This window comes from Papio anubis, chromosome Y (genome assembly GCF_008728515.1).
Source record: "Papio anubis isolate 15944 chromosome Y, Panubis1.0, whole genome shotgun sequence".
NCBI lineage: Eukaryota > Metazoa > Chordata > Mammalia > Primates > Cercopithecidae > Papio > Papio anubis.
In genome coordinates, this window is record NC_044997.1 from 1,960,761 (window position 1) to 1,987,471 (window position 26,711).

Sequence of the window (26,711 nt, forward strand, 5' to 3'; positions counted from 1 at the left end):
GCTACATGCATTTCAATCCTCCCAGTCAGGTTCAGAAGCTCGAAGGCAAAAGTCGTAGGACAGGCAAGCCCATATAGGCATGCAACCAACCTTGATGGCCCCTTTCTTTATTAAGAGCAGCTAAAAAAGTTAAAGCAACATAAAATTTGCATATCGTTCTCTTAAATTCTGTATCACCTCAAGTCTTCTATCTTCTTGAAGATACAAGGGCCCTCCCACATGCCAATGAAGACCCTCCCCAAAAGTGATCACAACTAGACACTTAACTCCAACGATAATTTTATTCATTTTGGGTGGTTTTATCTGTAATTGTAATGTTATTGTCAATAATTGAAGACCCAATTTCCAATTCGGTCAAGAGGAAAGGCATAGGTCCATTCCAGCCTCACTAGGGTACTCTGTTTATTTGTTCAAATTCTACTTGAGTTCTTGACTGATGTCTTGTGATCATGAGTCAAGAAATAAAGAAATTCCACATTCTTCATTTTCCTCATGTTCATATTATTTGTTTATAAAATTGAAGATAGGAATATAGGCTTTATTGTTAAACTGCTATAAAGTTTATATAGTTAAATACACAATTAGTTTGTATAGTTAAACCTACCTCCAACTGGGTGACTTGCAAAGTACTTAAGCCTTCTGTGATTAGGATTTACCAGATTGGTAAAACAAGAATAACAGTAGTGTATACCTATTTTATAAATGAGTTAATACATTCTAGAACATAGTATTTGCCAGAATGTTACCAGTATACAGCACTTGCTTGAACGTTTTCTATAATTATACGGTCTCCTGAATTCATTGATTATGTTTTCTAGAAATAATCATTTACCTTTAATATTTTCCGTTTCTGAGTGATGTTGCTCATTCTGAGTAATATTGCTGACATTAGTCAGTTTGTTCTTAAATATACCGATAAAATTTCTCCTACTAAAACTTATGTGATTAGGATTGTATAAACCAATACCAACAAAAACTATGGTGATTGCATCTTAGCAGTTTCTTAAAGCATAGCATGTGATATGCAAATAGATTTGAAGTTCTTGCAGTTCACTAATGTTTTCTTAGTTTCTGATAATCATTTCATTAGTGTCTATTCTGACTATGTACGATACTACTAGTTGTTTATTTTTGTGAAAACATTTCCCCAGTGGCATGGTCAGCTAATTTCATGTTATTTTAGATAACAAAGTAACATTAAGATTTTACTTATGGCAGAAACGAGTGCCGTTGTCTCACTACTTGAATTTAGCAAGGAATATTTCCTGAGTCACATTTTTAAAAAAAACCTTTATGTGCATCAACAAACTATCAGCCACTTTGTTTATCTCATTGAAAGGACAGTATTTTTACTGATTTACTTATGAGAGAGTTTTATATGTCATTTTTCCTGATTTCTGAGTAAAATTTGTAGGATTTACACTAATTACAGGGCACATTACTGTTCAAGAAAATGTGGTTTTCTAAGAATTGTCATTTTATACCTCTTCTGTTCTTTCTGCTTTCATTATAACAGTTGATTCTTTTGGGGACCCGTTGCCACAGGAAAAAAGTCTCTTCACAAGTGTCACTCAACAACGACAGTGCTTAATGCAGAATCTGGCTTTGATTCGCTCACTAATTCTATTTCATTTTCTTTTTCTTTTTCTTTTTTTTTTTTTTTTTTTTTTTGTTGTTGAAACAGAGTCCTACTTTCTCACCCAGGCTATAGTACAGCAGTATGATCTCTACTCACTACAGCTTCTGCCTCCCAGGTTCTCCTGTCTTAGCCTCCCAAGTAGCTGAGATTACAGGAATGAGCCACCATGCCTGGCTAATTTTTGTATTTTTATTAGAGACAAAGTTTCATCCTGTTGGCAAGGCTGGTCTTGAACTCCTGGCCTCAAGTGATCTGTCTGCCTTGGCCTCCCAAAGTGCTGGGATTACAGATGTGAGCTATTGTGCCTGTCCTTACCTCATTTTCGCATGCCAGCTATGAAGTACTATTAAATCTTTGGTGTGGGTTCTTCTGATTTAAAAAGTATTTTGAACTAAAGTGATTATTTTCCTGAAGTAAAATTACTCTTTGACTCTGTCACTACTCTTTGACAGTGTTGGCTTTGTACTGGAAAGTACAGGATGAACTTTAAACATCCTACTGTGCCAGAAATTGTAAGAAGTTTTTAGAAAATCATACTGACATATCAAAAAGACATAGGATTCACCTCTCGGTAGCCAAATCTGTAACAATTTGAGCATCAAAATATTATACTTAGGACATAACTGCTTTACAATATGAGTCCTTTAGTTGATATTGACAAAAATAAATGGAGAACAATGCAAACTAAAAACATAGGGAAAAAACAACAGGTGATAAAAGTAGCTGAAAGTCTAATAAGAAATGGTTTACTGACATAGTGTCAAAGTATCCTCCCAGAAGTTTTTACAAAGAGAGAAATACTAACTTTTCAGTGGAGAAACATGGCAGAAACACCTTAATTAAGTGATGTAAGTTAAAACATAGTTATTACGTAGGACACACTGACATGGCTTCTGATAATATGTGAAATGAACACAGGATATCTTTTGGGGTATTTTGTTAAAAAAATACACAACCTGAATCTATAGAAAATACAGAATGCAAATTGAGTGGCATTAAGTGACTTCATTCTTTAAAATGGTCAAGACAAAGAAACACAAAAAAGATACAAGAAAACTTTAGGTGAAAGAAAGCTACTTGTAGTATATGAGCCAGAGTTTTATCCTGGAATTGCAGAAAAGAAGACATAAAGTGATGACATTACTGGTACAATTCATTAAGTTTCTAAATACACTATGGATCTGAGAGCAGTCTTGTTGGAGTCTTAAAACCTGGTAAATATACTGTGGTTATGAAAGATGTTATATGGTTGATCCTTGAACAACACAAGGTTAGGGACCTTGACACCCCACAAAGTCAGAAAATCCATGTATAACTTTTGACTTCCTCAGAATTTAATTACTAATAGCATACTGTTGACTGGAAAGTATTAATGATAACCAAAACAGCTGATTAACACATATTTTATCTATTATGTATATTATATACTATGTTACAATTAAGTAAGCTAGAAGAAAGAAATGTCACTGAGAGTATTGTTAGGAAGAAAATACCTCTACTGTTCATTAAGTGGTAGTGCATCACCCTGAAGGCCTTCATCCTGTCTTCACATTGAGCAGGCTGAGGACAAGAAGGAAGAGGAAGGGTTGGTCTTGCTGTCTCAGAGGTGTCAGATGAGGAAGAATTGGAATGTGAGGCAGAAAAGGTGGGCACACACTGTAACTTTAGGGAAATATTATTTCTGTCTGATGTTTTTGCTTTGTCGTGTCTCAAAAAGTGTTTGTATACAGCAGGGGTCCCCAACCCCTAGGCCGAGGACCATGATTGGTCCCTGGCCTGCTAGAAACTGGGCCACACAGCAGAAGGTGAATGGCAGGTGAGGGAGCATTAGCGCCTGAGTCCTGCCTCCTGTCAGATCAATGGTAGCATTAGATTCTGATAGGAGCAGGAACCCTATTGTAAACTGCACATGAGAGCTGTCTAGGTTGAGTGCTCATTGCACCTGATGCCTGATGATCTTAGGTGAAACAGTTTCATCCCAAAACCATCCCAACCCCTGTCTGTGGAAAAATTTCTTCCAAGAAACTTATCCCTGGTGCTAAAAAGGTTGGGGACTGCTTCCATACAGTACCAATTGATCCTGCACCATTTGCTGTAATTTCAGTACCTATATTATGGAAGTCCATGTCATAGAAGAAGTCAAAAGCAGTCTTGAGTAATCGGAATCCTCTGCCAGCTTGTTTTATGTCAGTTTGTTTTCTGTCAATGCTTCTACTACTTCCTCATCGTCTGCCACTGGTTCAGAAGCATTCATTTCCACTAAGTTGTCCTTTGTTAATTCCTCGGGTATGTTGTCTATTAGCTTTTGAATTTCTCCAAGAATCATATCATGAAACTGTTAACCCACGTATGGTTTTTGCTGTTTGCATGATCTCTTTCATGATTACCTGAATGAGCTCTGTTGTAAATCCTGTGAAGTCATGCGCAACATCTCGACATAGTTTTGAATATGTTGTTTCCAGCCTGATGGGTTTCATCACCTTTTCTGTTACAATGATGGCATCTTCAGTGGTGTAATCCTTACACACTTTCATGATGTTCTTTCTGTTAGGGTTCTGTTAGACAGCATTGACAGTCCTTTCTAGGGAGTACCATATGTAATGAGCCTTAAAGTTCCTTATGACTTCCTGATCTAGAGGCTGAATTAGAGATGTGTTTGGGGGCAAGCAAACCACATTGATGCCTTTGGCCAGAGGCACTGTCTAATGTCAAAAGAACATTAAAAGGCAACCAATTACTGGCAAGATACTTCCTGACTTCAGGGACAAAACTTTGATGGAACCAACCCAGAGAAAGCGTTCTAGTTGTCAAGCCTTCTTGTGCAACCACAAGACTGGCAGCTGGTGTTTGTCTTTTCCTTTCAAGGTGGAGGGTTAACACTTTATATTAAAAGAGCCATCTGATCATTAGCCTGACTACATTTACAGTTAGCATAGTCTTTCCTGCCTTAAATCTTAGTAGTTGCCTGTTTCTTACTAACAAACGTCCTCTGTGCCTTTTATTTTTCTTCCAGAATAGGGCACCTTCATCTGCATTAAAAGCCTGTTGAGGCAGATACTTTTCTCCTCAACAATTTTACGAATGTCATCTGGGAACTCACCTGCTGCCTCTTGCTTGGCAAAAGCTGCTTCTCCTGTTATCTTTATATTTTTAAAGATAAACTGCTTTCTCAAGTTATCACATCATCCTAAGCTGGCAATTCTCCAGTTTCAAATCCTTCACCTTCTTTTTTGCTGGGTCTGACCCGCAGACTCTTGCCAAGCGACTGATGAAGAAATGTACACAGACACAGGTTGTTTTTTGCCTGGGCGCAGCTAGGGGACTGAGCCGCTCACAGACACCAAGGAGGGTACTGTAAAGAGTCACAGCAGTTGCAGCCCCGACAAGTGGGCATTTATTTAGTACAGATTTAATGACAAAGGCTTTGAGTCAACACAACTTGTGGGTAATTACCCGGAGAGAGCAGTCCTGCACACGGATGATTAAAGGCCAAGTTCTGAGGCCTAAGTAAACTTAACTTACCTAGATCAATTCCTTTACAGTTCCTTGTAATCTGCCTTTTACTCTCAGGCTCTGGATAAGACAATTTGGCTGCCTTCAGCCAAATTCTCTTTCAAAGCTTTTGCAAAACCTCGTAGCCTTCCAAGAACATTTGCATCTTTTCCTATAATTTCTCCCACCACCCTGACCGAACTCCTACCCCTTTTGCTTTAGTTTGTCATAATGACTTTAATTTTTCCCATTATATTAGTCTATAAGTGTACCTTTTTTATAGCAGTCATGCTCAAAAAAAGTGCATTTTTCAATACAAAATTGAAGATATTTCCCAAAAGTACAGTTTGTTCCTACTGGCATAGATGCAATGACAACTTCATGAAGTGTGTGTGTGTTTAAGTCGTCCTTATGCTGAATTAATTTATCGTGAAATGGGGGGCAGTCATGGTTGCAGACCTCAGTCTACAATGCATATCAACATCTTGTGATGTCATGATTTTCACCGGTTTTTGGGGAGCGCATCATTTGGGTCCTCTAGTGTCATTCATTGTTTCTATTATTGCACTAAACACAAAAATACATGAGAACTGCAAGAGACTATTTTTTTTTGGAGACAACGTCTCACTGTGTAGCTTAAGCTCACTGCAACTCCTAACCTTGTGATCCTCCCTCCTCAGCCTCCCAAAGTGCTGAGATTATGGGATTACAGGCATGAGCCACCACACCCAGCCAAGAGATTACTTTTTTTTTTTACTTTTTTTAACCATGGTACATAATTTACTGAAGAGACTTAACTGCTCACTCAGGAGATTAGAATCACACAGCATTTAGAATCACACAGCATTTTACGTGGAGACTCACAACACTGATGCTCACTGAAATAAACATATTTTAAGTATTCATGACATTTAATTTTTTCTTAAAAAAAATTATTATTTTTTTGAGACCGAGTCTCACTGTCGCCCAAGCTGGAGTGCAGTGGCACCATGTTGGCTCACTGCAGCGTTTGTCTCCTGGGTTCAAGCAGTTCTCCTGACTCAGCCTCCCGAATAGCTGAAATTAGGCACCCACCACCACACCCAGCTAATTTTTATATTTTTAATAGAGATGGGGTTTCACTATGTTAACCAGGCTTGTCTGGAACTCCTAACCTCAGGTGATCTGTCTGCCTTGGCCTCCCAAAGCACTGAGATTACAGGCATGAGCCACCGTACTCGGCCTTTTCTAATTTTTTTTTCAATATTTCTAAGCTATGTTGTCCATCTGTTTTATTTAAACGTCACAAATTTTCTAAAAATTTTCCAGTACTCATCATTTATTTAAAAAGATCCATGGAATAAATTAATGAGTAGATCACTGCAGTTCAAACCCATGTTGTTCAGGGGTCAGCTGTACTTGTTATTGGGAAATAAACACAACTTTAAGAAATAAAATTAGATGATGTGCCTAGCTTACCTTCAAATGGTTAATTAAGATGACATATACATATATAAACAGAGATACCTGTAAAAACAAATAGGCAACATCTAAACAGTTGGTATATCTGGATAAAGAGTCATTCATGTATTATTTTTGCACCTTGTCTATTTTGAAGTTACATTAAAATGTAAACTCATACACATAAACCACCTCCGTGCCACACACTCCCCCTCAAAAAAAAAAAATAGCTTTTAGTTCAAAGGCTGTAGGGGATGAAAAAGTACCTCAAGTGCCAGTCTGATGTTTAATCAGATGTTTCAATATCAGTGGTCTGAAAAACAAGAAAACTTACATGCAACTAAAAGTCTTTTTATATTATCTCAGATTTTTAAAGAAAACTCAAGGGTCTGCAATTTGTTGCAACCTGTCGATTTCATGAAAGTAAGCTGTGCATTTTTACAACTGTTGGCAAGTATTCCTGTATATAGAAGTAAAAAGCCATGAGTCAAAATATGTGAGATTTCTTTCTTCACTAAATAGTGCACATTCTAAATATTCTATTCCATCTTTATGCAAGTCAAGATTTTGCTTCTAATTGAAGTTTCACAGAATAAACAAATCTTTCCATTTTGAAGATTTGGGTGCTTTTCCCAATTCCAGTAGTAACTCACACAGTTAACATTTTTTTGATATGAAGTGTGAATGTTACAAGGTCCAAGAGATGTATACCTGAGAAATACCTGTGTCTGTTGTAAAAGAAAAACAGCATGTTTCTCTGTAATACGTTTAAAAGTTTCAGAATAAAGGTCTTTCATTCCTGACAACACTTGGTATTGGCGTATATTTCAGCTGTCTTCTGTTTAATCTCACAAACTAATTGAGTGATTTTCAGGCATACGGTTTTTATCGTATTCTTCTAATGCTTTCGTTTTGTTACTTTTACTTTGCTAGGTGTTGGGATAAGCCACCTTAGGGTATTTTTCTTTAACAGCATGGCTTTGTGTTGGAATAAATTCATGTTTTAGTTGAGTGTTACTTTTTGAATAAGAGTGTGTGTGTGTGTGTGTGTGTGTGTGTGTGTGTGTGTGTGTTTGAGATGGAGTCTGGCTCTGTCACCCTGGCTGGAGTGCAGTGGAGTGATCTCAGCTCACTGCAATCTCTGCCTCCCATGTTCAAGTGATTTCCCTGCCTGAGCCTTCTGAGTAGCTGGAACTACAGGCATGTGCCACCACACCCGGCTAATGTGATGTATTTTAGTAGAGACCATGTTGGCCAGGATGGTCTAGATCTTGTGACCTTGTGATCCACCCACCTCTGCCTAGCAAAGTGCTAGGATTCCAGGCGTGAGCCACTGCGCCTGGCCAGGACAGTAGCTTTGAACTTAATCTTAGCTGTTTAAAATTTATTTACAGGCCAGGCATGGTGTCTCACGCCTGTAATCCCAGCACTTTTGGGAGGCCAAGGCAAGCAGATTACGAGGTCAAAAGATGAAGACCCATCCTGGCCAACGTGGTGAAACCCTGTCTCTACTAAAAATACAAAAATTAACTGGGCATGGTGGTATGCGCCTGTAGCCCCAGCTACTTGAGAGACTGAGGCAACAGAATCACTTGAACCCAGGAGACATAGGTTGCAGTGAGCCAAGATCGTGCCACTGCACTCCAGCCTGGCAACAGAGCGAGACTCCATCTTAAAAAAAAAAAAAATTATTTACAAAATACTGACAGATTTCCACCCAGTACGTAATGTTAATAAACTAAATAAAAAACATTTACCAATTTTATATTAAAAAAATAAAGATTTCCGACATAGGTGAGGCCTAGTTTCCAGCACAGGTATTTATAATCATAATGACAAGGTAGGTTTTTCTGAGTATCTGAGACTGAGCCAGTTCATACGCTGGTGATTGAGATACTTGTATGATAACTTTATCAAATACACCGGCATTTTCTCTCATCTTAATTTTTTGAGTGAATAAAATAATGATATTTTTAATGTGGAAATACTTTGCCTACAAAGAAGGAAGGAAATACTTTGCTTATAAAGAAGGAAAATAGAAATATGATGGTATAAAAACATAGGCTGTACTCAGAAATTGCGCCAGTGTGTGTAATGAATGAAGGTAGAGTTAGACTAAAAAATATTTTTGATAACATGTTCAGCAGGTTATATTTTTCTTTTGATTGTGTAAAAAGTGACTGTATTTTTGTGGGAATAAAGGGTTTAAATAAACATACCATAATTACACGTTGTCTGTTAATGAGAGTGATTAACTTAATAATTTCTTTTCACCTAAGTTAGTAATGTGGATATACATGTATATAATGCATAATTTTGGTTTATTTGCAGATCATGAAGACTATGATCCACAAACAGTGAGGCTTGGAAGTCGATATAGTCATGTTCAAGAAGTTCAAGAACGACTAAACTTCCTTAGGTTTGTTTTAAACAACGAGTGCTATTTTAAGGGACTACGGTGATAAGGAATGCAGTGTTACTCTCTATTTATTTTTTTTAGACAGGATCTCATTCTGTCATTCAGGCTTAAGTGCAGTGGGACAATCTAGGCTCACTGAAGCCTCAACCTTTCCAGGCTCTGGTGATCGTCGCATCTCAGCCTCCTGAGTAACTTGTGAATATTTTAACAATAATAGACAAAAGCAACCTCTAACTATGTATAATAACATTACTTTAGATGGAACAAGGAAAATTGTCTGTTCTGTAAGCCAAACGTGTGTTCCAAACTGAATTTACTGAGTAATACGTAGCTTTTAATGACGTGTATTTGTATGTATAGGTTGGATAATGAGAGTTCTCTTAGAAATACAGTTACCATACCATAGCAAGAAAAGTATTTAAATAATAAGTATACTAAGAAAAGTTTCCAAAACTATCAGTGTTTTATAAAATTTATTGAATTCATTATTTTTCTCTATTAACTCTGGGATTAGTTTTCTTTTTACAGAGCATATAATTCTGTTTGCTGTTGAACCATAATTTATGGGACAATGTTTGACAAAAAGTCTGTTTTTTTTTAATTCAGTCAGTTCATAACTATTAAGGATTTTATGGTGTGCCAGATTGATCTTGTCTTTATAGATAAAAGTATTTATATGATTTCAATTTGCAAAATATTCTAATGTCCAGTTTTCTGACACTGTACCTTTTTTTTAACCACATAGGAAAACAATCTGCCTCTTGTATTGAGTATGTCTTCCAAAGTGAGCCATTGTTTTTGGTAAATGTGTTACTTAGGTTTATTGGATTGGAAAAGTTAGTTAGAATTTATTCATTCTATTAGTAAAGTTTAGAATCAGATGATCTTCCAGAGTTCTTATTACAGTACTACAATCAATCAAAGGGGGAAGCTATAAGAGCAATGCTACCTGTATATATTTGGCCTTGTGCTAATCACTTTATTCATCATGACAACCTTGTGAGGCAGGTGTTAACTCCACATTGAGATTCCATTTGGGGAAAACAAAGTGCTTTGAAATCACACAGCTGGTGTATGATAGAGATTACCCATATAGACGTTTTTAAAAGTGTCTGCCCTATCACACCAGTGAATTTTCAGACATTTACATTGAAACCTTAGTTTACAAACTGCTGTGTTTCATCTTGCTCGATCTCTTGTTGCTCATTTATGAATTACGACGAGAGAGATTAGGTAGATTTAATCTAGATGGTCCTTTCATGCTCAGCACTCTTACGGAGATACTAACAACCTAAAATTAAGATCCAGGCCAGGTGCAGTGGCTCACACCTGTAATTGCAGCACTTTTGGGAGGCCGAGGTGGGCGGATTACCTGAGGTTAGGAGTTCGAGACCAGCCTGGCCAACATGGTGAAACCCCGTCTCTAATAAAAATACAAAAATTAGCCCAGTGTGGTGGCACACATCTGTAATCCCAACTACTCGGGAGGCTGAGGCAGGAGAATTGCTTGAGCCTGGGAGGCGGAGGTTGCAGTGAGCCGAGATTGTGCCACTACACTCCCAACTGGCCAACAGAGTGAGAGTCTGTCTCAGAAAAAAAAAAAAATTAAGATCCAGAAGAAGAAACCTTCTGATATTAAATAAAAACGCTACAGTCTTTTTGGGAATAAAGCCACTATCATTTTGTTAACTGTGAAGTTATTATTCAAGTTAAAATAAACGTATTTTTCCTTTCATCGTCATTCATAGAAATTACTAGTACAGTAGGTGGGAGAGTGCTAAGAGAAAATAGAAGCCAACCAAATAAAGAGACAGCATAAAGCAGACTAATCATTGTTTTATTGTAGTGAACTAATAAATAGTGAAACAGTAACTAAGAAGCTTGAGGACATCACTGAGGACACACTAATACTTACAGAGATACACATAATTTTTAATTACTTGTAGATTTTTTGTTTAATATGGCTAGTTATGATTGCAGTATTTTCAGAAATGTGAGCAGTTTATTCATGGTGATGTTTAGTTATCTCTGAAAGTCATTTAGTATAATAACCTCATTTTGCAATGATATAATTTAGCAGAGAGCTAAATCAGTATTGAGTTTCAGAAGGTGAATGGAAAGTGACGAGAAGTCTTCTTACTTAGGGCACATCACCTAGCAAAGTTGTGGCATTCTGTAGCTGCCTCATATATATTTGTTAAACAAATGAATACCTGACACATTATAAATTCCACATATGTGTGAAACAAATTTTTAAGTATTTTTAAAGCTGTAATTAAAATGTATTTGTGGTGAAATATTATGTTGTGCCTGTCAAAACTTGCTTTGCAGGAAAAAACTATGTTGACTCTAATTACTGATTTATGTTTCTCCCAGATTTTTACTGAAGGATGGCCAACTGTGGCTCTGTGCTCCTCAGGCAAAACAAATATGGAAGTGCTTAGCAGAGAATGCAGTTTATCTTTGTGATCGTGAAGCCTGTTTTAAGTGGTATTCCAAGTTAATGGGGGATGAACCAGACTTAGATCCTGATATTAATAAGGACTTCTTTGAAAGTAATGTGCTTCAACTCGATCCTTCCCTTTTAACTGAAAATGGAATGAAATGCTTTGAAAGATTTTTCAAAGCTGTCAATTGTCGGGAAGGGAAACTAATAGCAAAAAGAAGATCCTATATGATGGATGATTTGGAATTAATTGGACTAGACTACCTTTGGAGGGTAAGTGAGCAGTAAGAACTTTCATTTGTCAACATTGTACCTGAAGTTACTTTTTAAAAATAATTCAAGAGTCGTAATTTTGCCTGAGAATTTTATGTATGTATTCTGTTTTGATGCTTGTCCTAGAAATCTAGGTGTGCAAGGGTAATTGCTCTTCTTTAGCTTCTTATATTTTATTACTGGTTTTTTTCTCTCACCCTGTTGTACTTAGTTAGAATCTATCACCCTTTTCAGATGTATAGAATTATAGTAGTCTGGGCGCAGTGTCTCATGCCTGTAATCCCAGCACTTTGGGAGGCCAAGGCAGGGGAATCACAAGGTCAGGAGATTTCACCGTGGCTAACACAGTGAAACCCCGTCTCTGCTAAACATAGAAAAACAAAATTAGCCGGGCATGGTGGCAGGCACCTGTAGTCCCAGCTACTTGAGAGGCTGAGGCCAGGAGAATAACATGAACCCGGGAGGCGGAGCTTGCAGTAAGCAGAGATCATGCCACTGCACTCCAGCCTGGGGACAGAGGGAGCCTCCATCTCAGAAAAAAAAAAAAGAATTATAGTAACCCTCTACACGCTAACTACATCTTTTATTCTCCCGTCCTTTATTCTCTCTTTTTTATATAAGCTAGGTCTTGAAGTTTATTTATATTTAATGCTGACGTGAATGATGGACAGAAGACTATTACTAGGATATGATTATGAATCAATGCCTTTATTGATACTGTTCACTTTGTATATATTTAAATAGCTGGAATAAATGTTGCATGCTCATAAAGCTAACTTTCCCGTATTAATAGTGTAATATATCTTGTTGCCATCTTGAAATATCTAATCTGTTGTGTCACAGCTTGTATTTTGGGTTTTATTATTTACTTATTCTGTGGACAAACTTTATGTAAACTGAGAAGTTTGCTATCGTGTTCCATTAAAACCCAGTGGTTTTGAAGCTAGTAGTAACTCCTGTCAATTAAAAAATTATATACAGGTAGTTGAAGTGAGAGATGAAAGCTTGCATTTCTTTGCTTAGTTTCCCATTATTCTTTTCTTTTCTCTCTTCAAACTCCCCAAATTTTCATTCCTGAAATACTCTAAGGTGTATGGATTCTAAACTTAGTTTGAAAAACACAGTTTTATTAAATGATTGGTAAAGATGTGCAAAAATTCCTGGGGCGATCAGGATAGCTCTATGTTAAATAGTATTTCTCGCACCTTCTTTTTAGTGTATTTGAATTACCCCTTGAAAACCTGAGAGCTTGACTACCAAGTTGAGGAGTTAAATAATATCACTTCAAGTATTTGTGTCTTTTTCATTCTTAAGCAAACAGCTTTTATTCAGAAAAGTTGTATTTTTAATTAATCATTCAATTCTTAAGATCACTGACATTATTTGAGTGTCAAAATCAGCTTATCTTTAAATTATTGAAGATTGTATTAAAAATAATTAAGGATGTGATTTAAATTTAAATACCAAATTAAACTGTATCTTGAATGGTTTTAATACTGTGATATTTTTGGAACCAGGTTGTGATTCAGAGTAGTGACGAGATTGCTAACAGAGCTATAGATCTTCTTAAAGACATATACACAAACCTTGGCCCAAGATTAAAAGTCAATCAGGTGAGAATTGAAGTGCTTAAAAAGATGCGCAACAGTTGGGTTAAATTGTTGGATACTATCTTTTTTAACCTGAAAATAACTAGAAAATAATTTTTTAACTCTTATCAAAAATATTTTTTCATTATTTAATCCACTTTTCTCCCTTACCCAATGCTGACTAAAGGAATGTTGCTTTAATATATCCTTAGGTGATTGAAATAATTTTATTTTATTTTATTTTATTTTATTTTATTTTATTTTATTTTATTTTATTTTATTTTATTTTATTTTATTTTATTTTATTTTATTTTATTTTTTTTGAGATGGAGTCTCGCTGTGTCACCCAGGCTGGAGTGCAGTGGCCGGATCTCAGCTCACTGCAAGCTCTGCCTCCCGGGTTCACGCCATTCTCCTGCCTCAGCCTCCTGAGTAGCTGGGACTACAGGCGCCCGCCACCTCGCCCGGCTAGTTTTTTGTATTTTTTAGTAGAGACGGGGTTTCACTGGGTTAGCCAGGATGGTCTCGATCTCCTGACGTCATGATCCGCCCGTCTCGGCCTCCCAAAGTGCTGGGATTACAGGCTTGAGCCACCGCGCCTGGCCGATTGAAATAATTTTAAATGTAATTATTTGTTATCATATGTTGAGATGGCCAGAATTTTATCTTAGTTTGGCTTTTTGTCTAGGCATTTGTTTTTGTTTGTTTGCCTTTCTGAGAGAGGGTCTCACTGTCACCCAGGCTGTAATGCAGTGGTACAGCCACAGCTCAGCTATAGCCTGGAACTCCAAGGCTCAAACTATCTTCCCACCTCCGATTATAGGTGCACACCACCACACCCAGCTAATTTTTTTTTTTCGTTGTTGTTGTTACAGATGAGACCTCACTGTGCTGCCAGACACTTAGCGTCTAACTCCTGGGCCCATGCTATCTTCCCTCTTTGGCCTCCCAAAGTGTTGGGATTACAGGCATGAGCCACATGTGCCTGACTGGACATTCACTTTTTTTTTTTTTTTTTTTTTTTTGAGATGGAGTTTCACTCTTGTTGCCCAGGTTAGAGTGCAGTGGTGGGATCTCACCTCTCCGAACCTCCGCCTCCCAAGTTCAAGCGATTCTCCTGCCTCAGCCTTCCGAGTAACTGGGATTACAGGCGCCTGCCACAACACCCAGCTTAATTTTGTATTTTTTTAGTAGAGACGGGGTTTGACCATGTTGGTGAGGCTGATCTTGAACGTCTGACCTCAGGTGATCCACCTGCCTTGGCTTCCTAAGAGCTGGGATTACCGGCATGAGCTACTGCGCCCAGCTGACATTCAGTTTTTAAAAACAAAATTGGTTTATACTTGCTAGTTTTCATGTAATCAGTTTCCTTTTCGGAAAACTTGTGTTTTATTACTGGGTAAATATTGATTGAGTTACCTTTAAATTGACATTTTACTGCTTTTGATTAGATTGATGTCACAATTCATTTTTAAGTTTGTAAACAACTTGGATTATCTGTATTTGGCCCATTATTTATAGGTGGTTATCCATGAAGACTTCATTCAGTCTTGCTTTGACCGTTTAAAAGCATCATATGATACACTGTGTGTTTTGGATGGTGACAAAAACAGTATTAATTGTGCAAGACAAGAAGCCATTCGAATGGTTAGAGTATTAACTGTTTTAAAAGAGTACATTAATGAATGTGACAGTGATTATCACAAGGAAAGAATGATTCTACCTATGTCCAGGTTTGTGTGAAGTGGATCACTAGTGTTAATTTACAATTATTTGATATTTTCTTAGAAAGTTACTTAGGAAAGTAATAATAAGTTAAAAGGAAAGTGAGGAATGTTTTCATTTCTGAATTCCAATATTCTCGCCTTTAAAAACAACTATATCTTACTTTGAAAAAAGTAGATGTTTTTTGATAGGGTATGTTTTTATTTTGATTTATATTTTTATAAGGTATTTCACTCATTAGTTAACAGTGTCTTTTTTATTTTTCCAAGTTGTTATTCATTAAGTGTGATACACTTACTTTGCGTTGGATGATTTTTTTATTTGAACATTCTTTAAAATTAAGAACTGCTTTTTCAGCCAGTATGAGAAGGAATATTTTTAAATGGTGTTTGCTAAAATTTCTTTAAATTTAAAAACTAATTACCATAAAATAACCAGATGATGTAATAGTCAGATATTAATATAATCACAAATTATATACAAATTCTATAGCATGTGATATGAATAATCATATAAGTATAACTAAATCATGTAAATATAACTAAAGTCAGTTACTTTTTAACAATTTAATGGCAATTCCACTTTTGGGGAAAGTTTACAGAACGAGCACAATCACATTTTTTGAAAGTCTGATTCACTTTTTTAACTGAAAAACTGTAAAATTACTTTTTAATGCTGTTTTTTTATTTTGCATCTTACCTATCAGAAGATAATAAAATAACAAGATTTTACCAAAATAAATATTTTGGGGTACATTTTGACAGAAACATGCATTTTAGCATTTTTGTTGATATGTTCAAGCCAAAACTCCTATTCCGTGTTTGAAAATTGTCTTAGTGAGTTGAGTTTTGTGGCATGAAAATAACTGAAGCATTACTCATGTATGTTATGATCTATCATAAGTAGGAAGCTTCTTTCAACCTCCATAGAGATACGATTAACAACAGAATTTGATTATTGCATTTCCAAGATTGTGATGTTTGTTCACTGTTTAAAAGCAGCATGATGTTCTAAAGATCCTAAAAACAAAATAAGCTGTTTTAACTATCATCTTCTGACTTAATAAGAAAATACTAAATTTTCAGGGTTTTTGTTGTTGTTTTGTTTTTTTTAGCAGTCTGCTTAATATAATTGCGGTTTTTTCTGTTTTTAAAATTCTTTTTATTTACTTATTTATTTTTCAGAGCATTTCGTGGCAAACACCTGTCTCTTATAGTTCGGTTTCCAAACCAGAGCAGACAGGTTGATGAGTTGGATATATGGTCTCATACAAATGACACAGTTGGTTCAGTACGGCGATGTATTGTTAATCGTATTAAAGTCAATGTAGCCCATACAAAAATTGAACTTTTTGTGGGTGGTGAGCTGATAGATTCTGAAGATGACAGAAAGCTAATTGGACAATTAAACTTAAAAGATAAATCTGTAAGTAAATACAACTTTTAAATAAGTCATGAAATTTAAATGTTGAGGCTATATTTTATTATTTAGTAAATGTCTGTTGGGCATCTATTATGTACAAACTTCTGTGTTGGCATCTAGATTATAATAACCTTGAATAAGACAGATATCACAGAACTTAAAGGAAATACAATTAAATGGTTATGTCAGTAATTTTTAAGTGTATTTCTAAAATTAAAGCATAAGGTGTATGTTAACCTTTCAACGTATCTAATTTCCATTAATTCTAGGAATGTTTTCCCTTGTCTTTGCTACTAAACACACTATTATCTTCAGCTAATTACAGCCAAACTTACGCAAATAAATTCCAACATGCCATCAAGTCCTGATAGCTCTTCCGATTCCTCAGCTGCATCTCCTGGAAACCACTGTAATCATTACAATGATGGTCCCAATCTAGAGGTGGAAAGTTGTTTGCCTGGGGTGGTGAGTAATTCTCTATGCAAAATACAAAGAAATGTGTAGAACAGTTCTTTTTCTGAGGAGCTTCTTAGGTTTACAGAGATTCAAAAATGGGTCAAAATGTCAATGGTATAGTCAACTGTTAACTTCTGAGTGAATTTCTTAGTTGTAGGAATTTATAATAAAATTATGTCGGTAGAATTAATCTGTTATAGCTTATGGTATTATATAGCTCTACAAGGTACTGTATTTTCAGTCTTTTAGGACAGTTTTAAAGAAAAATTGGATATATTATCTTTCTATGACTCTTAGAAATATATCTCATATGTAAAGGAACAACAACTTACACCTTTCTTAGCCTTTCCCTCAGCCTCTTAAAAATTGTGCCTGCAGTTATACCAGTCACTTCAGCATTAGGGAGATTTGAGTCCCTGAAAAAATTGGATTAGGAATTTAATTCCTGAGGGAGTGAGGTGCCTTTTGTATAATCAGCTTCTGAATACTATGTGAAACTGTAGTTTACAAAACAATAGGAAAACTGTTGCAATGAAATTACTCAAAGTATATTAGAAAGCTTAATATGTAATGTATTAAATTTGCATGATGAATCAATGAATTTTTCAAAGTGAAAATAGTCATTTGGGGTAGTATAAATGGTATATCCAAAAATATGATTGACCAATAGAAACCTTATTTGAAGAGTAGAGAGTAAATTTTCATTAACAAAAACCTTTTTGTGGCACCATTTGCAGGTAAATATTTTATACATTCTGTATTCTAGATAATGTCAATGCATCCCAGATACATCTCTTTCCTTTGGCAAGTTGCAGACTTAGGTAGCAACCTGAATATGCCACTTCTTAGAGATGGAGCAAGAGTACTTATGAAACTTATGCCACCAGGTAAGTAAATGGTCCATCCCCCTACTCTGGAGAAAGAATGCTCGTAACTACATGACAGATGAAAAAGAAAATTTTAATAAATTCTGTTTGCAAATCTAATATACCTTGTGGAGTAGTCTATAATGTTGATCATGTGTGTTTCATGGTATTACTGATGAAAATATTTTCATGGATGGGGAAATACTTAGAAGCATGTAATTTTTTAGAAAACTAATACTTCAGAAACTCAGGGTTCTTTGAAGGCTTACAGTGAAGAACAACAGTCTTCTACCTCACCCTTCTGTCAAAAACTAGCCCTCAAGTAACTTTCTTTTTTTTGTTGTTGGTTTCTTTTAAAATTTTTTTATTTTTAATTTTTTAGGTATCATAGTTGTATGTATTTATTACAGTACATGAGATGTTTTCATATAGGCATGCAATGTATAATAATCACATCATGGAAAATGTGGTATTCATCCCCTGAAGCATTTATACTTCATGTTACAAACAATCAATTATATTCTTTTAGTTATTTTAAAGTATACAATTAAATTATTATTGTCTATAGTCACCCTGTTGTGCTGTCAAATACTAGGTCTTTTTTTTTTTCTTTTTTATTATACTTTTAAGTTCTAGGGTACATGTGCACAATGTGCAGGTTTGTTACATATGTATACTTGTGCCATGTTGGTGTGCTGCACCCATCAACTCGTCATTTACATCAGGTGTATCTCCTAATGCTATCTCTCCCCCCTCCCCCCTCCCCATGATAGGCCCTGGTGTGTGATGTTCCCCTTCCTGTGTCCAGGTGGTCTCATTGTTCAGTTCCCACCTATGAGTGAGAACATGCGGTGTTTGGTTTTCTGTTCGTGCGGTAGTTTCCTGAGAATGATGGTTTCCAGCTGCATCCATATTCCTCAAAGGACATGAACTTATCTTCTTTTATGGCTGCTTAGTACTCCATGGTGTATATGTGCCACATTTTCTTCATCCAGTCTGTCACTGATGGACATTTGAGTTGGTTCCAAGTCTTTGCTATTGTGAATAGTGCCAGAGTAAACATACGTGTGCATGTATTTTTATAGTAACATAATTTATAATCCTTTGATTATATACCCAGTAATGGGATGGCTGGGTCAAATGGTATTCCTGTTTCTAGATCCTTGAGGAATCGCCACAGTCTTCCACAAGGGTTGAACTAGTTTACAGTGCCAACAACAGTGTAAAAGTGTTCCTATTTCTCCACATCCTCTCCAGCACCTGTTGTTTCCTGACTTTATTATGATCACCAGTCTAACTGGTGTGAGATGGTATCTCATTGTGGTTATGATTTGTATTTTTCTGATGGCTAGTGGTGATGAGCGTTTTTTCGTGTGTCTTTTGGCTGCATAAATGTCTTCTTTTGAGAAGTGTCTGTTCATATCCTTTGCCCACTTTTGATGGAGTTGTGTGTTTTTTTCTTGTAAATTTGTTTGAGTTCTTTCTAGGTTCTGGATGTTAGCCCTTTGTCAATGGGTACATTGCAAAAATTTTCTCCCATTCTGGAGGTTGCCTGTTCACTCTGATGATGGTTTCTTTTGCTGTGCAGAAGCTCTTTAGTTTAATAAGATCCCATTTCTCAATTTTAGCTTTTGTTGTCATTGCTTTTGGTGTTCTAGACATGAAGTCCTTGCCTATGCCTATGTCGTGAATGATATTACCTAGGTTTTCTTCTAGGGTTTTCATGGTTTTAGGTCTAACATTTAAGTCTCTAATCCATCTTGAATTAATTTTCGTATTAGGTGTAAGGAAGGGATCCAGTTTCAACTTTCTACTTATGGCTAGCCAGTTTTCCCAGCACCATTTATTAAATAGGGAATACTTTCCTCGTTTCTTGTTTTTGTCAGGTTTGTCAAAGATCAGATGGTTGTAGATGTGTGGTATTATTTCTGAGGGTTCTGTTCTGTTCTATTGGTCTATATCTCTGTTTTGGTACCAGTAGTATACTGTTTTGTTTACTGTAGCCTTGCAGTATAGTTGGAAATAAGGTAGCATGATGCTTTCAGCTTTGTTCTTTTGGCTTAGGACTGTCTTGGCAATGCAGGCTCTTTTTTGGTTCCATATGGACTTTAAAGTAGTTTTTTCCAATTCTGTGAAGAAAGTCATTGGTAGCTTAATGGGGATGGCATTGAATCTATAAATTACCTTGGGCAATGTGGCCATTTTCACGACATTGATTCTCCCTATTCATGAGCATGGTATGTTCTTCCATTTGTTGGTGTCCTCTTTTATTTCACTGAGCAGTGGTTTGTAGTTCTCCTTGAAGAGGTCCTTCACATCCCTTGTAAGTTGGATTCCTAGGTATTTTATTTTCTTTGAAGCAACTGTGAATGGGAGTTCATTCATGATTGGGCTCTCTGTTTGTCTGTTATTGGTATATAAGAATGCTAGTGACTTTTGCACATTGATTTTGTATCCTGAGACTTTGCTGAAGTTGCTTATCAGCTTAAGGAGATTTTGGGCTGAGACAGTGGGGTTTTCTAAATATACAATCATGTCATCTGCAAACAGGGACAATTTGACTTCCTCTCTTCCTAACTGAATACTCTTTATTTCTTTCTCTTGCCTGATTGCCGTAGCCAGAACTTCCAACACTATGTTGAATAGGAGTGGTGAGAGAGGGCATCCCTGTCTTGTGCCAGTTTTCAAAGGGAATGCTTCCAGTTTTTGCCCATTCAGTATGATATTGGTTATGGATTTGTCATAAATAGCTCTTACTATTTTGAGATATATTCCATCAGTACCAAATTTATTGAGAGTTTTTATCATGAAGAGCTGTTGAATTTTGTCAATGGCCTTTTCTGCATCTATTAAGATAATCATGTGGTTTTTGTCTTTGGTTCTGTTTATATGCTGGATTATGTTTATTGATTTGCATATGTTGAACCAGCCTGGCATCCCAGGGGTGAAGCCCACTTGATCATGTTAGATAAGCTTTTTGATGTGCTGCTGGATTCATTTTGCCAATATTTTATTGAGGATGTTTGCATCAGTGTTCATCAGGGATATTGGACTAAAATTCACTTTTTTTGTTGCGTCTTTGCCAGGCTTTTATATCAGGATGATGTTGGCCTCATAAAATGAGTTGGGGAGGATTCCCTCTTTTTCTATTGATTGGAATAATTTCAGAAGGAATGCTACCAGCTTATCCTTGTACCTCTGGTAGAATTCGGCTGTGAATCCATCTGGTCCTGGACTTTTTTTGGTTGGGAGGCTATTAATTATTGCCTCAATTTCAGAACCTGTTACTAGTCTGTTCAGAGATTCAGCTTCTTCCTGGTTTAGTCTTGGGAGAGTGTATGTGTCCAGGAATTTATCCATTTCTTCTAGGTTTTCTAGTTTATTTGCATAGAGGTGTTTACAGTATTCTCTGATGGTAGTTTGTATTTCTGTGGGGTTGGTGGTGATATCCCCTTTATCATTTTTTATTGCATCAACTTGATTCTTCTCTCTTTTATTAGTCTTGTGGTCTATCAATTTTGTTGATCTTTTTAAAAACCCAGCTCCTGGATTCACTAATTTTTTTGAAGGATTTTTTGTGTCTCTATCTCCTTCAGTTCTACTCTGACCTAAGTTATTTCTTGCCTTCTGCTAGCTTTTGAATGTGTTTGCTCTTGTTTCTCTAGTTCTTTTAATTGTAATGTTAGTGTGTCAATTTGAGATCTTTCCTGCTTTCTCTGTGGGCATTTAGTGCTATAAATTTCCCTTTACACACTGCTTTAAATGTGTCCCAGAGATTCTGGTATGTTGTATCTTTGTTCTCATTGGTTTCAAAGAACATCTTTATTTCTGCCTTCATTTTGTTACGTACCCAGTAGTCATTCATGAGCAGGTTGTTCATTTTCCATAAAGTTGTGTGGTTTTGATTGAGTTTCTTAATTCTGAGTTCTAGTTTGATTGCGCTGTGGTCTGAGAGACAGTTTGTTATAATTTCTGTCCTTTTACATTTGCTGAGGAGTGCTTCACTTCCAATTATGTGGTCAATTTTGGAATAAGTGCGATGTGGTGCTGAGAAGAATGTGTATTCTGTAGATTTGGGGTGGAGAGTTCTGTAGATGTCTATTAGGTCTGCCTGGTGCAAAGTTGAGTTCAATTCCTGGATATCCTTTTTAACTTTCTGTCTCGTTGATCTGTCTAATGTTGACAGTGGAGTGTTGAAGTCTCCCATTATTATTGTATGGGAGTCTAAGTCTCTTTGTAAGTCTCTAAGGACTTGTTTTATGAATCTGGGTGCTCCTGTATTGGGTGCATATATATTTAGGAAAGTTAGCTCTTCTTGTTGAATTGATCCCTTTACCATTATGTAATGGCCTTGTCTGTCTCTTTTGATCTTTGTTGGTTTAAAGTCTGTTTTATCAGAGACTGGGATTGCAACCCCTGCCTTTTTATTCCCCCTTTTGCTTGATAGATCTTCCTTTATCCCTTTATTTTCAGCCTGTGTATGCCTGTGCACATGAGATGGGTCTCCTGGATACAGCAGATTGATGGGTCTTGACTCTTTATCCAATTTGCCTGTCTGTGTCTTTTAATTGGAGCATTTAGCCCATTTACATTTAAGGTTAATGTTATTATGTGTGAATTTGATCCTGTCATTATGATGTTAGCTGGTTATTTTGCTCATTAGTTGATGCAGTTTCTTCCTAGCCTCGATGGTCTTTACATTTTGGCATGGTTTTGCAGTGGCTGGTACCGGTTGTTCCTTTCCATGTTTAGTGCTTCCTTCAGGGTCTCTTGTAGGGCAGGCCTGGTGGTAACAAAATCTCTCAGCATTTGCTTGTATGTAAAGGACTGTATTTCTCCTTCATTTATGAAACTTAGTTTGGCTAGGTATGAATTTCTGAGTTGAAAATCCTTTCCTTAAGAATGTTGAATATTGGCCCCCAATCTCGTCTGGCTTGTAGAGTTTCTGCCGAGAGATCCACTGTTAGTCTAATGGGCTTCCCTTTGTGGTTAACCCAACCTTTCTTTCTGGCTGCCCTTAACATTTTTTTTCCTTCATTTCAACTTTGTTGAATCTGATAATTATGTGTCTTGGAGTTGTTTTTCTCGAGGATTATCTTTGTGGTGTTCCATTTCCTGAATTTGAATGTTGTCCTGCCTTGCTAAGTTGGGGAAGTTTTCCTGGATAATCTCCTGCAGTCTATTTTCCAACTTCGTTCCATTCTCCCTGTCATTTTAAGGTACACCAGTCAGACGTAGATTTGGTCTTTTCACATAGTCCCATATTTCTTGGAGGCTTTATTCATTTCTTTTTACTCTTTCTTCTCTAAACTTCTCTTCTCACTTCATTTCATTCATTTGATCTTCAGTCACTGATATCCTTTCTTCCAGTTGATCGAGTCAGTTACTGAAACTTGTGCATTTGTCATATGGTTCTCGTGTCATGGTTTTCATCTCTGTTAGGTCGTTCAAGGACTTTTCTGCATTGGTTATTCTAGTTAGCCATTCGTCAAATTTTTTTCAAGGTTTTTAGTCTCTTTGCGCTGCCTTCGTAATTCCTTCTTTAGCTCAGAGAAGTTTGATCGTCTGAAGTCTTCTGTCAACTCATCAAAGTCATTCTCTGTCCAGCTTTGTTCCATTGCTGGCGAGGAGCTGTGTTCCTTTGGAGGGGCAGGTGTGCTTTTGATTTTCCAGCTTTTCTGTACTGCCTTTTCCCCAACTTTGTGGTTTTATCTACCTTTGATCTTTGATGATGGTGATGTACTGATGGGGTTTTGGTGTGGATGTCCTTTGTGTTTGTTAGTTTTCCTTCTAACAGTCAGGACCCTCAGCTGCAGGTTTGTTGGAGTTTACTTGAGGTCCACTCCAGACCCTGCTTGCCTGGGTATCAGCAGCAGATGCTGCAGAAGAGTCAATATTGCTGAACAGCAAATGTTGCTGTCTGATCGTTCCTCTGGAAGCTTTGTCTCATAGGTGCACCCAGCCTGTGAGGTGTGAAGTGTCAGTCTGCCTCTAGTGCGGGATGTCTCCCAGTTAGGCTACGCGGGGGTCAGGGACCCACTTGAGCAGACAGTCTGTCCGTTCTCAAATCTCAAACTCCATGCTGGGAAAACCACTACTCTCTTCAAAGCTGTCAGATGGACATTTACATCTGCAGAGGTTTCTGCTGTCTTTTGTTTGGCTATGCCCTGTCCCCAGAGGTGGAGTCTACAGAGGCAGGCAGGCATCCTTGAGCTACAGTGGGATCCACCCAGTTTGAGCTTCCCTGCCACTTTGTTTACCTACTCAAGCCTCAGCAATGGTGGGTGCCCCTCACCCAGCCTCGCTGCCGCCTTGAGGTTAGATCTCAAACTGCTGTGCTAGCAATAAGCGAGGCTCCATTGGCATGAGACCCTCTGAGCCAGGTGCGGGATATGATCTCCTGGTGTACCATTTGCTAAGACCCTTGGTAAAGTGCAGTGTTAGGGTGGGAGTGACCTGATTTTCCAGGTGCTGTGTGTCATGGTTTCCCTTGGCTCGGAAGGGGAATTCCCTTCCCCCTTGCGCTTCCTGGGTGAGGCAGTGCCTTGCCCTGCTTCGGCTCTCACTCCTTGGGCTGCACACACTTTCCTGCACCCACTAGCCAACACTCTCCAGTGAGATGAACCTGGTACCTCAGTTGGAAATGCAGAAATCACCCATCTTCTGTGTTGCTCATGCTGGGAGTTGGAGGCTGGAGCTGTTCCTATTCAGCCATCTTGGCGTGGATCACTAGGTCTTACAAGGTTTAACTTTCATTTCTGGATATAATGGTTTATTTCTAAGCACTATGCCCTTGCTATTTTTGTGTGTCAGGTTTTCGATATTAAATATTGACTTGTGAAAATGTATGTCTTACACATTACCATATCCTTCCTCTCTAGTCATGTCACAGTTTTTGTTTAAATCTATCTGCATTGTTCACATTTTTAAGACAATTTAAAAATACTACAATCTCCTAAGTTACTCACACCTCATTATACTAGATTTTAATATTGCCCTTATCATTTGCTTGGTTTTCTTGGTGTTAATTACTATATTTTCTCATATTCCTTCCAGTAACTTCCTAAAACAATTGTTCATGTGGTCAAATGTGTTATATCGTGTTTTCTTGGAGCATTTCATCTTCCTGCTCCCTTGTGCTTTGTTCTCTTTGACACAGCTGTCATTCTAGAACTTACGTATACAGCTTTTCCTTTGGTGATCTTTTTGTTCTCCTTGGTCTTACATCTTTCTTGAGTCAGTCTTCATTTTGCTGAAGCACACCCTCCTAAAAATTGATACATGGAAGTTAAGATTTTTTTGTTAAGACATTGCTTTTTTGGACAGCTAAACTCCCACATGCAATAGTTTATTATTTGGTTTTGTTTTTTTCTATTTTTTTACTTGGAGTAGGTTGAACATAGAGTTGAAAGTAGAACATCGGCAGTTTCATAGCAATATTGGTTGCTGGGAGGACTGAGCCTGTTGTGTCTTAACTTTCTCTCTAGAAGCTTTGTTTTTAACTCTTTAGTTCTGAAATCTAATGATGAAGTGCCTTGGAATGGTAGTTTTATTTTGATTTTTTTGTTTATTGTGTGTACCAAGTAATCAACAGATCTGGTTAGTTGAAAGAGTAGTTTCTTTAGCTGTGAGAAATTGCTATTTTTGTATAAATAGCATCTGATTTTAACTTGCTGTCATTAAATGGCCTGTATTTCTTGGCCTACAAATGCACCAGTTTTTCAGCTCCAAGACTAAATTGGCCATTTACCGATCACTGATTGTTTTAGTGTAAAATGTTACATATAAGATAAAATATGGGCTCTCTTAACATGTAAATAAAATCTACCATATGTATATGTCTATAGATGTGCCTTGGAGATACTGTGGTTTCCATTACCAGATCACCACAATAAAGTGTACCTCTAAATAAATCAAGTCGAAGAAGTTTCTTTGTTTCCTTGTGCGCACAAAAGTTATTTTACACTGTACTGTAGTCTGTAAAATACTTTTTGTTAAAAAATACTAACAATCATGTGAGCCTTCATTGAATTGTAACTTTTTGCCAGTGAAGGGTCTTGCTTCAACATCAACTGCTGTTAACTGATCAGGGTGATGGTTGCTGAAGCTGGGGACATCCGTGGTGATTTCTTAAAAGGAGACAGCAGTGAACTTTTCTGCTATTGACTGTCCTTTCTGGATAGATTTCCCTGTAGCTTGGGATAGTATTTGATAGCATCTGACCCCAAGTAAAACTTATTTCAAAACTTGAGTCAATCTTCTCAAACTCTGCTCCTGCTTTATCAACTAAGCTTATGTATTGTAATATTCTAAATCCTTTGTTGTCATCGCAACAGTATTCATAACAATATCTTTTCCAGGAGTAGATTTCATCTCGAGAAACCACTTTGTTTGCTCAGCTGTATGAAGCAAGTTCATTTCTGTTAAAGTTTTATTGTGAGATTGCAGCAATTCAGTCACATCTTCAGGCTTCACTTCTAATTCTAGTTATCTTGCTATTCCACTTGTGTCTGTAGTTCCTTCCCCTGCAGATGTCTCAAAGTCATTCAACTTGTTCCAAACTCCCGGTAATGTTGTTATATTGACCTCTTCCCATGAATCGTGAATGTTCTTAGTGGCATCTAGAAGGGAAATTCCTTTCCAGAAGGCTTTCAATGTACTTTGCCCAGATTCAACAGGGAATCACTATCTATGGCAGCTATAGTCATACAAAATGTAATCCTTTTTTTTTTTTTTTTTTTTTTTTTGAGACTGTTTTACTATGTCACCCAGGATGGATTGCAGTGGTACCCTCTTGGCTCACTGCAACCTCCACCTTTCAGGTTCAAGCAATTGTCCCGCCTTAGCCTCCCAAGTGGCTGGGATTACAGGTGAGTGCCACCACGTGCAGCTTATTTATTGTATCATTAGTAGGAATGGGGTTTCACTGTTTTGACCAGGCTGG

At 37.0% G+C, this 26,711-nt stretch overlaps 1 protein-coding gene across 21 annotated transcripts in view; it reads left to right on the forward strand.

The window, feature by feature from the left end:
* Window positions 1–26,711, forward strand: part of USP9Y (ubiquitin specific peptidase 9 Y-linked) — a 209,435-nt gene that overhangs the window by 104,565 nt on the left and 78,159 nt on the right. For 20 of the 21 annotated variants that reach the window (XM_031661065.1, XM_031661067.1, XM_031661064.1 and 17 more), the window contains 7 exons: window positions 8,903–8,990; window positions 11,367–11,709; window positions 13,227–13,322; window positions 14,820–15,031; window positions 16,208–16,448; window positions 16,761–16,910; window positions 17,668–17,788. In XM_031661065.1, coding sequence (XP_031516925.1) covers window positions 8,903–8,990; window positions 11,367–11,709; window positions 13,227–13,322; window positions 14,820–15,031; window positions 16,208–16,448; window positions 16,761–16,910; window positions 17,668–17,788 — 1,251 coding nt within the window. The remainder of the gene's footprint in view (window positions 1–8,902; window positions 8,991–11,366; window positions 11,710–13,226; window positions 13,323–14,819; window positions 15,032–16,207; window positions 16,449–16,760; window positions 16,911–17,667; window positions 17,789–26,711) is intronic. The other variant, XM_031661075.1, reaches the window with a different exon arrangement.